General features: G+C 35.8%; 2 protein-coding genes across 4 annotated transcripts; one reads left to right on the top strand and one right to left on the bottom strand.

Annotated features, from left to right (window-relative positions):
- LOC18613876 (serine/threonine-protein kinase ATG1a) lies at positions 213 to 5,359 on the bottom strand. 3 transcript variants are annotated; one of them, XM_018123617.1, is made up of 13 exons: positions 4,899 to 5,359; positions 4,675 to 4,792; positions 3,904 to 3,962; positions 3,502 to 3,566; positions 2,906 to 2,999; positions 2,732 to 2,812; positions 2,537 to 2,648; positions 2,282 to 2,336; positions 1,911 to 2,161; positions 1,454 to 1,818; positions 1,038 to 1,362; positions 844 to 914; positions 213 to 749 (listed from the first exon to the last, which is right to left on the bottom strand). In XM_018123617.1, exons 1-13 carry the CDS (start codon positions 5,157 to 5,159, stop codon positions 513 to 515), a joined length of 2,094 nt encoding a protein of 697 aa, XP_017979106.1. In that variant the 5' UTR covers positions 5,160 to 5,359; the 3' UTR covers positions 213 to 512. The 3 variants fall into 3 exon arrangements, with proteins under 3 accessions (XP_017979106.1, XP_017979109.1, XP_007051390.2); XM_018123620.1 differs by having other exon boundaries at positions 1,454 to 1,815; XM_007051328.2 differs by having other exon boundaries at positions 1,038 to 1,335; positions 4,899 to 5,356.
- LOC18613875 (probably inactive receptor-like protein kinase At2g46850) lies at positions 8,655 to 12,001 on the top strand. The gene is made up of 3 exons (XM_007051327.2): positions 8,655 to 9,443; positions 10,446 to 10,529; positions 10,743 to 12,001. The coding sequence occupies exons 1-3, from the start codon at positions 8,681 to 8,683 to the stop codon at positions 11,813 to 11,815; spliced, it is 1,920 nt and encodes a 639-aa protein (XP_007051389.2). The 5' UTR covers positions 8,655 to 8,680; the 3' UTR covers positions 11,816 to 12,001.

The raw sequence follows: 13,009 nt of genomic DNA, 5'->3' as shown, positions 1-13,009 counted from the left end.
AAGATGATTTTGATTTCTCCAATTTTATTTCAGGTCGTATATGAATTTTTGTGCTACAATTTCATTACAGAAAACAACAGGGATTAGTGCATTGAGCCTGCCACAGAGCTATATTAGCTAGTATGAGCAGGTTCTATCATCTAGACTATCAACACCCACCGATTGCCGTCAGGCTAGACAATCCATCAAGTATGCTTCAAAAGCTCCGACATTCAATTGAAAGAATTCTATCCATGTATAGTAAAAAAGACTGTACAGGTTACAATTTCTATTCAAATTTACAGTATATCAAGAGAAAGAAGAGTACTATTTACATCAACTCCTATGCAAAATAGATCATTTTGCTCCAGACCGCCAGTAGTTTTGTTATATATTTTTTCTGTACATTAGATATATGTCCAAGTATATCCATATAATGTCAGCCTAGACATGTATTTCCTTATGTCTTGTCAATAAAACACAATTCAAAAATTGCTGCAGTCTTAAAAATATCAGTACACAAGCAGCAGTAATCACTTGTTGTGGGAGTCTGCAGACAGCTTAGGAAATGGTGCTGATGTTAGAAACTGACATTGATGAGACTGCAACTTGTTAATGTACCTCTGAATTCGCATCTTATCGGCAGGAGCCAATGAAAATTGTGGTTTCAATGGCAAATTCGTCGCCTCTGCAATAATAAATGAAAGTAACAGCATTGCTTTAGAGTAAGATGCTGCTGCACTACCTTTGTTCTCCATATACTCATCTACCTAGAACAATGAAAAAACCCATTTTGATTAATCAGTAACAACTACAAAGGGAGAAGAAAATAAATTATGACATGAATGAACACAAGTTACTCACAGCACCGCTTTTCCCAATAGTGAGTGCTTTTTCATATATTATATCCATGGCATCAGGCATCTCAGCAGTAGCTGCAATATATTTGACAGATCTTAAATCAGATGAAAACCCAATTGAGAGACTAAGTTAAGAACAAAATATTATTTCAGATTCTATAAAAAAGAAAAAGTAATATTTCAGATTGACAGCCTAACCATCCATATCTTGCAGATGACATGATAACTTCTCCGCATGATCACATGCAACAATAAACTGTTGCTGCACCCATATGCCAACAGATGAAGGCCTGCTAAAATCTACATTGTATTCTGAATTTGGAGACAAGTGTGCACTACCCTGAACATTTGTAGGTTCATTGCCTGAACTGCTTCCAGGTAACTCATTTTCAGCAGCAGAGTTCATCCAAGAGCTGCAGATCTGAAGGGCTTTCTTCCATATAGCCAAGACAACAAGTTCAACAGAAAATGATTCTAGAAACAGTCCTGCATTATACTGCATCCAACAGCTGTTTGAGAAGTTCTATTCAAAGCAACTGAGAATATCAGAAACCTTACTACAAAGTGAGAATTCAGTTTGACCAAGAAAGTCATCTGCAACAACAGTAACTTACCTTTTCTTGAGCTAGTTCGGTAATAGCCTGTGCACACTGATGCAACAACTGCAGTCTAGTTGAAGGATGCAGTATGCTAAGTTGCTGCACTTCCATTAACAAAGCTGATTTAGACGATGTTGCTGGTGGATCCAATCCCTGAACTTGTGGAATTTTTACAGAACCTGCAGAACTCCCAGTTGTCTCCTTTGTTTGTCCAGCAACTGCTGATTCCTGGTCACTCTTCTTTGCTGGGCACTTGAAAAGCTTAATACTTGAATTATCTTGCAGGGATGTGTCAAGGTAATAAGAAAAAGTCTCCATTGATTCAAAATGAGGGTTGACCAGAACATAATCTTTCTCAATAGACTCCGTTGAATCAGCTACTGGTCATACAAGGGAAAATAAGGAAATTACCAAAAATAAAAGAAAAAGAAAAAGACATGAGCATAAATTAGTACACTCTTCAATAGTTCACCTGTGGGCTGATCTGATGAACATTGGTTATCAACAGATTTCCCTTTGATACTGGATGAACACCCATGCTCATTTGTATGTAATACTCTATCATGTAAAACTGAACTAGCTGCTTTTGGATTTTGCCTAGATCCGTCCACGGAATGCCCAGACAATAATTGAGATTTCTTCTCAGAGGCAGAAGAATCAAACTGCTCAACCATTGATTTCGATTGCAGAACTGATGAGGCCCGCTCAACATGCACCTCCTCGCTACAGATAATGATACAATAAATTCAATCCAAGTAGCTTCAATTGCTTTGACTTTTAGATAACATATCATAGAAGATGTCCAATCAGGGAGCAACAAATGCACATTAAAGAAGATTTTACCTTGACTCGCCCAGGAACTTGTGATTGAAAAATTCCCCAAATGTCAGACGCTCAACTGAAAATGGAAGCTCAATTTTAATTAAAGCCCCTTGGATAAGTAATGCAGGAAAAGCAAAAATCCCAAATATTTGCAAATTGCAGGCATTATATCGAATTTTCACATTTTTTAGCATAAATATCTCAACAATATATAAAAACCCAAACTCAAGACAGTTGTAGTTTAAGCACAGAAACCTGCCTAATAGCAAACAGTACCTGGATTATGACGTAACAAGCTTCTGCAAAGATCAACACAATCTGGATGTAGTTCTTCCAAGGTGCCTTCTGGAAACTGCAGTTCAGTAGATCTCAATATGTTCTGGAACAGCTGTGTACAGCAGAGAATCACAATGAATACAAGAAGCATTTAAGCTTTGATAATAAGAAGAACAGATTCCTCCTCCCAGAAACCTGTAACTGATTATTGCCATTAAACGGTGGCTTCCCAGTGACCAACTGAAATAAGATTGCCCCAACACTCCACAAATCAGCCTGCATATAGTATCACATCTATGTAAAGATAGGAAATGAAAACAGCCAAAGGGAAGAAGGAAGGGAGGAACTAAAGCCATAGACTTGTTTCACCTTTGCATCATACTTCTGATTCTGAATAATCTCCGGAGCCATGTACAATGGTGAACCACATAGTGTATCAGCCAAGTCTTGCGGTGTCAGGGACCTGCAACACAAGGTTAATCAACTAAATTTTATGAAAAACTAACAATCCATGTGTCAAAGACTTCATATAATTATCTAAATCACAAACTTGATTATATAATTCTGAAACTGCTGAAAACTAGAAGAAGATTTCACTGCATAAACCAGTGGAGCCTAAACTATGACACAAGAACATGGCTGACCAGATGTTTCATGCAACAAATTTTCTCAACATTGGCTTTGACAAAAGGTTATTCTTCTTCTTCTTCTTCTTCTCCTTCTTCTTCTCCTTCTTCTTCTTCTTATTGAGGGTGGGGGAGAGGGGAGGGGGTATTGGGTATGGGGTGCAGACGTGCAGGGAATAGACTTTTCCGATCGAAGAGATTGAGAAGAGAAGGAAAACAAATTCTCCAATAAAAGTATCAAAAGCAACAAACAGATGAAGTTATAATAGGTTTTAAAGTGAAGTAAGGTTGATGAACTAATTCTCGTGCCAATTTGTAAAAGGCCATTAAAATGGTCACCTTGCAAAACCAAAGTCTCCTATCTTCAGATGTGGAGTTGCTCCTTTAGTTGACAGTAGTAAGTTCTGCAAAACTTGCAACAAATTTAAAGAAAATAAATTGATAAACAAAGATCCAGTCTTCATCACTTGACAACTACAGCTATTAGATGCCAGTTAATTACTAAACAGAGATACTCACATCCAACAAGAGAGAAGTACATTACAGAGTCCTATAAAACTTAACATATAAATGTCTTTTTAAACTATATACATTCTATAACCAAAGAACACGGTCTGCACTGGGGGTCTCATATCAATAATCTAAATTTGACTTTGTAGCAAGAACAACACAAGTCTAACGAGAAAATCAACATCCTACTAAGGGTATATAAGACTAAACTACGATAATCGAGTACCACACCTGTGGCTTTAAATCCCGGTGAATAAGATGTTTTTCTTGAAGAACTTGCAATCCTGCAGCTGCATGAGATAGTACACACATTGGGGATTTTCAGATTTTTCAATAAGCCAAATAGCAAATGAATATAAACGGGTAAACAATGGGATATGGGGAAAAAATGAGCTCCTACGAAGAAACACTAACAACATACTCACTCTCTTAACCACCAACTTATATAGCATTAATATGTTTGAATTTGAACAGCCAAATACTATTTCTACGAAGATCCCACTTCCAATTGCCCCAACCACCTAAAAAAGTACTACAGAATTCAACCGTAACTGAAGAATAAAGATGAACAAACAAAAGAGAAAAAGAAAAGATTCAAATTTCTAAGTTTGGCATCATATCCATTTGCCTAAACACTGTAATTAAGAATATCTTACTCACGCTAAACAGGACAAAAAATAATTTCCAAAAGTAAAAATTGCAAAACCCATTCCCTAACTGTTAAGCATTTAATTTAAAAACTGTAACTAAACAACCAAAAGTTTCTTCTTTTAACTGTTTTTTGAGGTTCCCAACTAAAACCCACTTGCCCAAACACTGCAATAAAGAGCATCTAACTACAATTATAAAGCAAAAACAGAATTGAAAATTGCAAAAAACCCAATTGCCCAGCCATCAAATATTAATAATTTAAAAACTGCTACTACTATTAATGAGGTTCCGAAGTAAAAACCAATAGCCTAAACATTGTCATGGAAACTATAAAAATAAAAAATTTAGTACCCAATTGCCTCATAAAATGCCTGGCAACTTCCTCCGACACTTTTCCATGTCGATGAATATAAGCCGCAAGATCCCCTCCATCACAATACTCCAACACTAGAAAAATCTTATCTCCAGTCTGCCACAGCATTATTTACACCATTAATCAATCATAGAAGAATTCAAAAATTAAAAAGAAAAAAAAGAGTGGGTATTGATTAAATATATATTATAAAAAAAGAGACCTCAATGGCTTCGAAAAATTGGATGATATTGGGGTGATTAATGGTGCTGAGAATGGAAATTTCTTTAAACAGATTTTCACTGACTTTAGAGCTCAGGAGTTTCTTATCAATCTCTTTAACAGCTACTTCCAACCCATGTTGCCTGTGCCTTGACCTCCAAACCACCGCGAATGAACCCGACCCGATTCTCGGACCCAGTATATAGTCTCCCACTAGTCGGGCCTGGCCTGGGCCTGTTCCCCCGAGATCCATCGTCATCATCAAGAACCAACAAGTTGACTCACTCGCTTTACTGGGTTTTTGTTCTCTGAGTTAAGAACATCATCGTTTGTTGTCCTTTGGCTGTTTTGTAATGGTGGTGACGATGATGATTTTGTTAAAGATCGTGGGTGTTTTCCTCTTTCACAAAAACTTAAAAAGAGAAAGACACGACACTCACACAGACACACAGAAGAGTAAATATATTTAAAGACGTTTGCAGTTGTTTTTTTATTTGATTTTGTTTTTCTTGTTCTTTTTTTTTTTTTGTTTGTGTGGAAACGACGCCGATGTTGGCAGGTAGACTTATACACTTTCTGATGAAAGATAGACTTCCATTAGCAGTTGGAGACTTGGGAGAATATAAATATTATATATATATATATATATATATAATATTTATATATTTATATATTGGCTTTGGATATTTAGATTTTTATATATATTTTTTACCCACCAAATTATTATTTTAAAGACTATTTTCCAAAGCCTTGGGAATGGGATAGGTTCCAATTTAATTGCCTTTTGAATCTTCGTGTTTCTCATTAGATAAGATGTTTCTAAATTGAGTTTGATCTCCTTCTGTTCGTCATTTATTTATGGGTCTCATACTTAGATTCCAAAATTTAATGTAAGGATGGACATATATATATCTCGCATGCGCATTATAGATATTAATGTATACAACAAATATTAAAATCACTAATATTTATATAAAAATTTAAATTTAAATTAATTATTATTAATAATTTTAATTTAAATAATATATGATAGTATCAATAATCTCATTATCAAAAGAAAAAATCTCCAAATAAAACCCCTTCAATTTTAAACCACTCGGCTCTCTCTCTGCTTCCATCCCTGGTCGTGGCGTTGACGAACTTTATGTTAACAGTGGCAGGCGTCAGCGCGGTGGTTCTTTTACTGAGAAGCGACGTTAAACAGTCGGCTACGATTTTTAGGCGCAACGTTAAGCATATACGGAACTGACTCGAAGAAGAATCTTTCCTTGCTTCCAAGGTAAAGACCCAGAAGGTGGAGTCCAAGGTTACGCCTAAGGAGAGGGACTAACGTCTTCATAAGGTTATTTACGATAACTTGTCGTTATCAATTTTGAATATTTGGGTCGTTGTTTAGAATAAGTCTCAATAAATGGTCTTGGTATTTGCACTACATTCATTCCCTTGTCCCACCTTTTTCGGCTTTTTGTTCATGCACTTACATGTATTTTACTTGGAAGTTAATACTTTTAAGAAATGTCTACAATGTCATTGGTCTTGAGAGAATGAAATGATTTATCGTATAAAATAGAGTAAAATATTTAGATAATATTAAATTTTGATCAAAATTTCATAAAAATTTATTAATTTTTAAAATAAATATTCTGTCTGAACGTCTAAACGATATTAATATTAAAATGTTATTTTTTTTATTATTTTCTTTCTCTCAAACTGACTGACGACGTCTTCTGACCAACCACCCATCTCTACCTCTGAGTCCTCTGGGAAGCACCAGATCAGTGCTTCTTTAGGGAGTCCCAACTCTAACTCCCCAAGGAACATCGAAGCTCCCAACAGAGCACTGGTTCTGGTGCTTTCTTGGTAGCCTCAATCCCCGATCGACACTAGCAAGTGGTCAAATTTTTTTTTTTAAATAAAAATTACAATTTATTTAATGATAATTTTTAAAAATAATAAAATGTAAAATTATTCTTAAAATATTATCATATCATCTTATTTGTTTAACAAAAATATTTTTTTAACAAAATGTTTATTTTAAAAACTAATAAACTCTATATAATTTTAATCAAAACTTAAAAATATTTTGATATTTTACTTTATAAAATACTACTATTAATTAATTTATTACTCGTAAGCTAAGATTTTATCCCTCATTATTTGTATATCAATTAGAAAGTTCAAGTATGATGTTAGGATGTTATGAATAAACTCTCTCTTTTTGTTATTAAACATTTTTAATTATAAACATATTTTTACTTAAAAAATAAAAAAGAACACTGAATAAAAGAATTAGGCATAATATTCAAAAAAGTTTTTAAATTATTTAAAAAATTTAAATAAATCTTTATACTTTTATTATATTCAATCAAACTCTTATATTTTTATTTTAAGCTAAATAAATTTTTATATTTTTATTTTAAATCAAATAAATATTTATAATTACATTTTAGCATTTAACTCATTAGTTGATGTATGAACCCCTAACTAAAGAGCAGAGTTTAAATCTCTCTTCTCTCAATTATGAAAAAAATATTTATAACTAATAATTGACTTAATCAAAATATCATTTGTCATTTTCTTTTGTGACACTGACGTAATATGCTTTATAATATAACATATTGACATATCATAATTAATGATAACATAACATATTAATTTGATATAATAACACGATCATATAATATTTTTCATCTTACATATATCAGTTTCATGTGTATAAAATAACAAGTATAGTTTGATTAATTGTAATTAATTGATAATTAGTTATGCAAACTTATTTAATAAAAAAAATATATATATAATTTAATTAAACGTAATAAAATTTATTTAAAATTTTTAAAAAATTATTTGAACGTAATGTCAAAAAATTATATAAAATTTAAAGGATATGTTGGGCCCCACAAAGCTGACTTGTTAGTGGGGAACATTCTTTTATTCAGAACCTACAAGATTTCGCCACGTAACCGCAATGGAGATTAGCATCCCAACTCAAGGCTGCAGCGGAACCCAGAACAGCACCACTGCACACACACAGAATTGGGACAATCACCTCCCGTTTGGATACAAGATTAGAGAGATCCCCAATCCCAACAGTGAATGAAAGCACAGCTGTCATAGGAGAATCCAGCGGAGAAGCGAGTAACATTTACACGGAAGCGCGTGGCTTTGGGGGTTGGAAAATCTTTTGCATTTAGATCTGACATTCCGTAATTCTGAAACCAAATTACGCATAAAAATTAGACTTGCATTTCTGATTTGCAGCTACCAAAGCTTCAAAAATCAAAACCATGCAAATTGCGTTTACTATAAACTATAAAAGGAAGAGATTAAGGACAGCAAAGAGATAAATCAAACTATTTTATTGAAAGAGATGAGATAGTTTAAGGCTGTTTAGTTGAATCGAAAATCGAAATACTCCCCACCCTCACGTAAATGCACGCTGTCCCATGAGGTACAAATTGTAGCCCATTCCACAGACCAATCTTCTTCACTTCCCCAACTCCCGTGGCCACACTCCCACGCATCACTCCACCATCCTTTTTGTTCCTCATATGAGCCCTTGATCTTGACACGTGGCTATTTCGGTCCTACTCTTTGTGGGGTCGTGTTTGAAATGGCTGAACATGATTGGCCCATCTTTTTTATACGTAGTGTTTTTAGTATTTCAGACACTTTTGAGCTAGCCATGAGCGTGATTCTGCCTTTCTCTTTGTGTTTCTTTAAAGGCCTTTTAGTTTCCAAATATTTTCTCTGAACCAAGCAAGTCAACAAGTTCACAAGGCAATGTTAGCTCTACTTTTATCTTCATTTACTCTCTTATCTCTTAATCAGCCAGGAATCTCTTTGCAACAGCGTCAGCAAACGCAATCCTTTTTGCTTCCAAACCAGTGCAATGACAAATGTGGCAATTTACACATACCATTTCCATTTCATTTGAACACTTCTTGTGCCTCAGTTTCCAATGCTTTCCATCTTTCTTGCTTGAATTCCACTACCCTTTACCTCCACATTGGCATTGAAAGCTACGGAATACTCGAGTTCTTCCCTGATGGTATACTGGTAGACTTTCCTGGAAGCTCCACCTGTCGTCAGTACAACGACTTGAATGCTTTTGGTTTTGCAGGAAATGACTACTTTGGTATTTCCGGCGACAATGTTATAGGTTTATATGATTGTGAAGACTCTTCTTTGTGTAAAGCAGATTGTGAAACAACCGACTTGCCTGGTTGTGATGGCAACAGTGGTGGATCCCTGGCATGCTGTTATTCGCTTTCTGATCATACCATTTGGCATTATGGAGATGGGTTTTCGAGTTTTTCCAAGTTTGGATGCAGAGGATTTTCGTCGTGGGTGGTTCCCCGTGGAACCAACACAGGGGAGCGCGGGGTTAAGCTGGAGTGGGCAATTCCTAGAAATACATCTGGAGGAGTTTGTGCTAGCAATGCAGATGTTGTCAATGCCACGACAGTTGAAGCAGGAGTCAGGTGCTCTTGTCAGGATGGGTTTGTCGGTGATGGATTTGCAAATGGAGCTGGATGCTTGAAGTGTGAGTAGTTTATTTATTTATATTTTTATTTATGCTTGCATCATCTGCATTCTGCACAAGCATTACTTTCCATTTGAAATTTTCTCATCCTGTGCTTCAATTTTTAGGTGATCATAAAATTTAAGACATTGTGAAACTTTAAGATAAGACTTGCATTTGAACTACAAGTTTGCAAATCCAACGAGGGTGTAGAGTCTCCAGTAGTTTTGTTGGTTGCCATTTTTCCTATCTCAATTCCATCAACTGAATGCAGGCCAGGTGGGCTGCACAGAGAATAAAGATTAGGAGTGATTTAATGATGTGGCTCAGTTGCGCCGATTGATTTAGTCATTTTCTCATCATTGGTGCACCTCTCCTTCACATAATTAAAGCAAACCATCCCTTCTCTCTTTCATCGGCTGCTCTGTGCACCCATCATCATTGTTGCAACTGTATAAAGTATTCAAAAGATAAGTGCATGATTTCAGGATCCGAGATTTGCAACTTATTTAAGATAAGTAAATATTATTCCCATGAGCATCTTCATGCTGGCCCATCCTGAGCTCCAACTTTTCTATAAAGCAGTTTCAGATTCTACAAAATACTTCTCTGTCACCAAGATGTATTGAAGACTTCAATTATCTCTGAGATTAATCTTCTATCATTACTTCAATTGATGAGTGGTTTGGTTGCCATTTATCTCACACACATTTAATCAACGGTTGCTTCATGCACTTTTCCTTATATTATAAATAAAGTTATTTATGTAAATCCAGTAATACTTTATTACAGCACTATTTTGATTAATCCAATATCCCAGACTAAACCAGTTGTGAATAAGTATCTTTACAGTAAGGTATTCTTTAATCCATTGAGCATCCATGCCAACTTTTTCTGAAAATGCTGATATTAAGCATGTAACGTTGATAGTATTCAAATATTGGCTGATCAAAATTAAGTTAATTTGTTGTTAAAATGAGAGTATTTATTATTTCTTCCATGTTTTGTATCTGCCTTTGACAGCCTGCATCAAGGAGGGGCAAGAAGTGTATGGTGAGGAATGTGACAGTCGAAGACATAGTCAAAGGAAACTTGTAATTGTAGCCGGTATGTTATCATGAGATAAATTATTTTGTTATATATCTTGTTTCTGCATGATGATTTGCTATGCAAAATCACATAATCTGATAGGCCTGAATATTATCCTTATCTAGCTTTAAAAGTTTTCTGGTAACTAAAGATGCTGTCATTTAATTTCTCTGACGAATGAAATTCACTACTTGCTGCGAGAATTAATAACATACCATTCTTCCCATGCAGGTGTTCTTGCTGCAGCTTTCATCCTTGCCTCCTTATTCTTATTCCTCTGCATACTGAAACGGCCTGTTAAACCAGGTGCATTTTTAGACCAAGCTCATTTCCATAGTACCATCTCATTCCGGAAAGCTTGTGGGACTAGATTGTTCAGTTACCGAGAGCTAGAGGAAGCAACCAGAGTATTTGAAGATGGTCAGAAGCTTGTAGACGGCACAAATGGCACAATTCATGCTGGGGTCCTTGGGGATGGTTCACATATAGCTGTGCAGAAGGTACAGTGTGATAATGAAAGAGACCTAATTCATGTCCTATCCATAATTGAGCTTTTATCTGCAGTTTTACATAGGAATTTAGCCCGACTCCTTGGATGTTGTATCGACTCTGGTTACAGCTTAATGGTGGTCTATGAATATCCTGCTAATGGCACCTTGGAGGAACATCTACAACATAGCAGAGGACAAAAATTTGGTCTTGACTGGTATAAGAGGCTGAGCATCGCTGCTGAAACTGCAAGCGTCCTAGCATACTTGCAGCATGAGATTTCTCCACCTATCTTTCATCATGGCCTCAAATCGTCAGGCCACATCTTTCTTGATGCGGATTTCTCAGTTAAGGTTGCTGGGTTTGCACTGCTTAGCTCTAGCCTTGGAGATGGTTCTGATTTATGCAACAACTACGAAAACCCCCATATTCACAAAAACGATGTTTATGACTTTGGTCTCTTATTGTTAGAGATAATTTCAGGCTCCAAATATTCAGACATGCCATCAGTAGCCTTGCAAAAAATTAAAAGTGGCAAGATAGAAGAAATAGTGGATCCATCTCTTTACTACCATGAGCAGCCTATTTTTCGTAGAGAGCAAATAGAAATAGTTGCAGACATAGCAACCAGGTGCTTATTGTTTGGTGGTGATGGCAAAATTGGAATGTTTGATGTTGCAAGGGAGCTGGTGCACATTGCAAAAGAAAGCATTGATGGAGGAAGTAAGAGGGGACCTGCATTGGAAGAAACATTTTCAAATTCAAGTCTGCTTCAGATGATATCCATGTCTCCTGACTCCATACATGTGCCTTGAATTGCACCTGTTGATAAAACCAGCCTGTCAGGAATGTCGCTTAGTCCACATCACCTGCAAGTATGATAAGTTTACCTGCATTAACATCTGATTCTGTCTGTAAAAATTTATGTACATCTAGTGGACTGTGAACTTGTTTTGAGGATTTACGTGCTGCTGGTTCTACGTAATGTATCACTAGCATGATTTTGCATGCCTTTCTAAAAAGATGAAAATCTTGAGATTGTTTGTCTATAAATATTGCAAACATTCATTGCAATGTCCCTTCTTTTTGTACTAAATATGACTTATGATTCTAACCCCGAAACTCCATTTTTCTTGGTTGAAAGGAAGGTGAGCTGCCATAGCTAAATTTGACTTTGAGTTGTTCTTCATTTTTGGTAATGAACTGTTCTGACAAAGAAATGGAAAGATTAGACTGGACTCAAGCGTAAACCCTACGTCCAAACCCGACTTAAAACAGGTTAGGTCCACGAGCCTGAGCGGGTAATCCATTCCGGCCCTGATGCCTCCACTCACAAGGGACAGGCTGACCTGACAGCGGAGTTTGAGAGTTTACAAAAGAACCAATAGGATTGTAAGCCTTAAAAAATCCAAAGCCCAGAATCAATTCCATCGACTTTTGTCAGGCACAGCACAGGCCAATGGACACAAACCAAGACCGCAGCACGTGTACGCATACCTCTTCTCATGGCCAACAAATGCACGTTTGGTACAGAAAATATTATTTTTTATCTATTCTTATATTTTTGCTCTATCTCCGTTTGGTACACAATGGTATAAGAAATAGCTATTTTTTAAAATGAAGTAAAACTCAGGCATTACTACACCTGAGTTTCCTCATGAACTTTGCTATTTCATGATTGAGGAGATAGCTCTAAAATGTGATAAAATTAAAATATCTTTTATAATTTAAAAATATTACAACTTTAGACTTATAAATATTTTTTTTCTTATTTTTTCTTCTTCTTTCTCTCTCTTCTCACGTTCTTTCCTCCCTCATTCTCTCTCTAACTAGCACTCAACATTGGAGATGACTTGGTGGCGGTGATGGCGGCGACAGCTGCAGCGATGGTGATTTCACAACTGCATATGATCGAAAAATGTCAATCTAGTCATTTTCGATAAGATTCAATCGAGATCTAATCAGATTTGACACTCAACGGTCAGATCTGGTCACAGAAAGCATCGAAT

The sequence above is a fragment of the Theobroma cacao genome, chromosome 1 (assembly GCF_000208745.1).
Source record: "Theobroma cacao cultivar B97-61/B2 chromosome 1, Criollo_cocoa_genome_V2, whole genome shotgun sequence".
In the NCBI taxonomy this organism is placed as follows: domain Eukaryota; kingdom Viridiplantae; phylum Streptophyta; class Magnoliopsida; order Malvales; family Malvaceae; genus Theobroma; species Theobroma cacao.
This window is presented reverse-complemented; position numbering and strand designations above follow the sequence as displayed.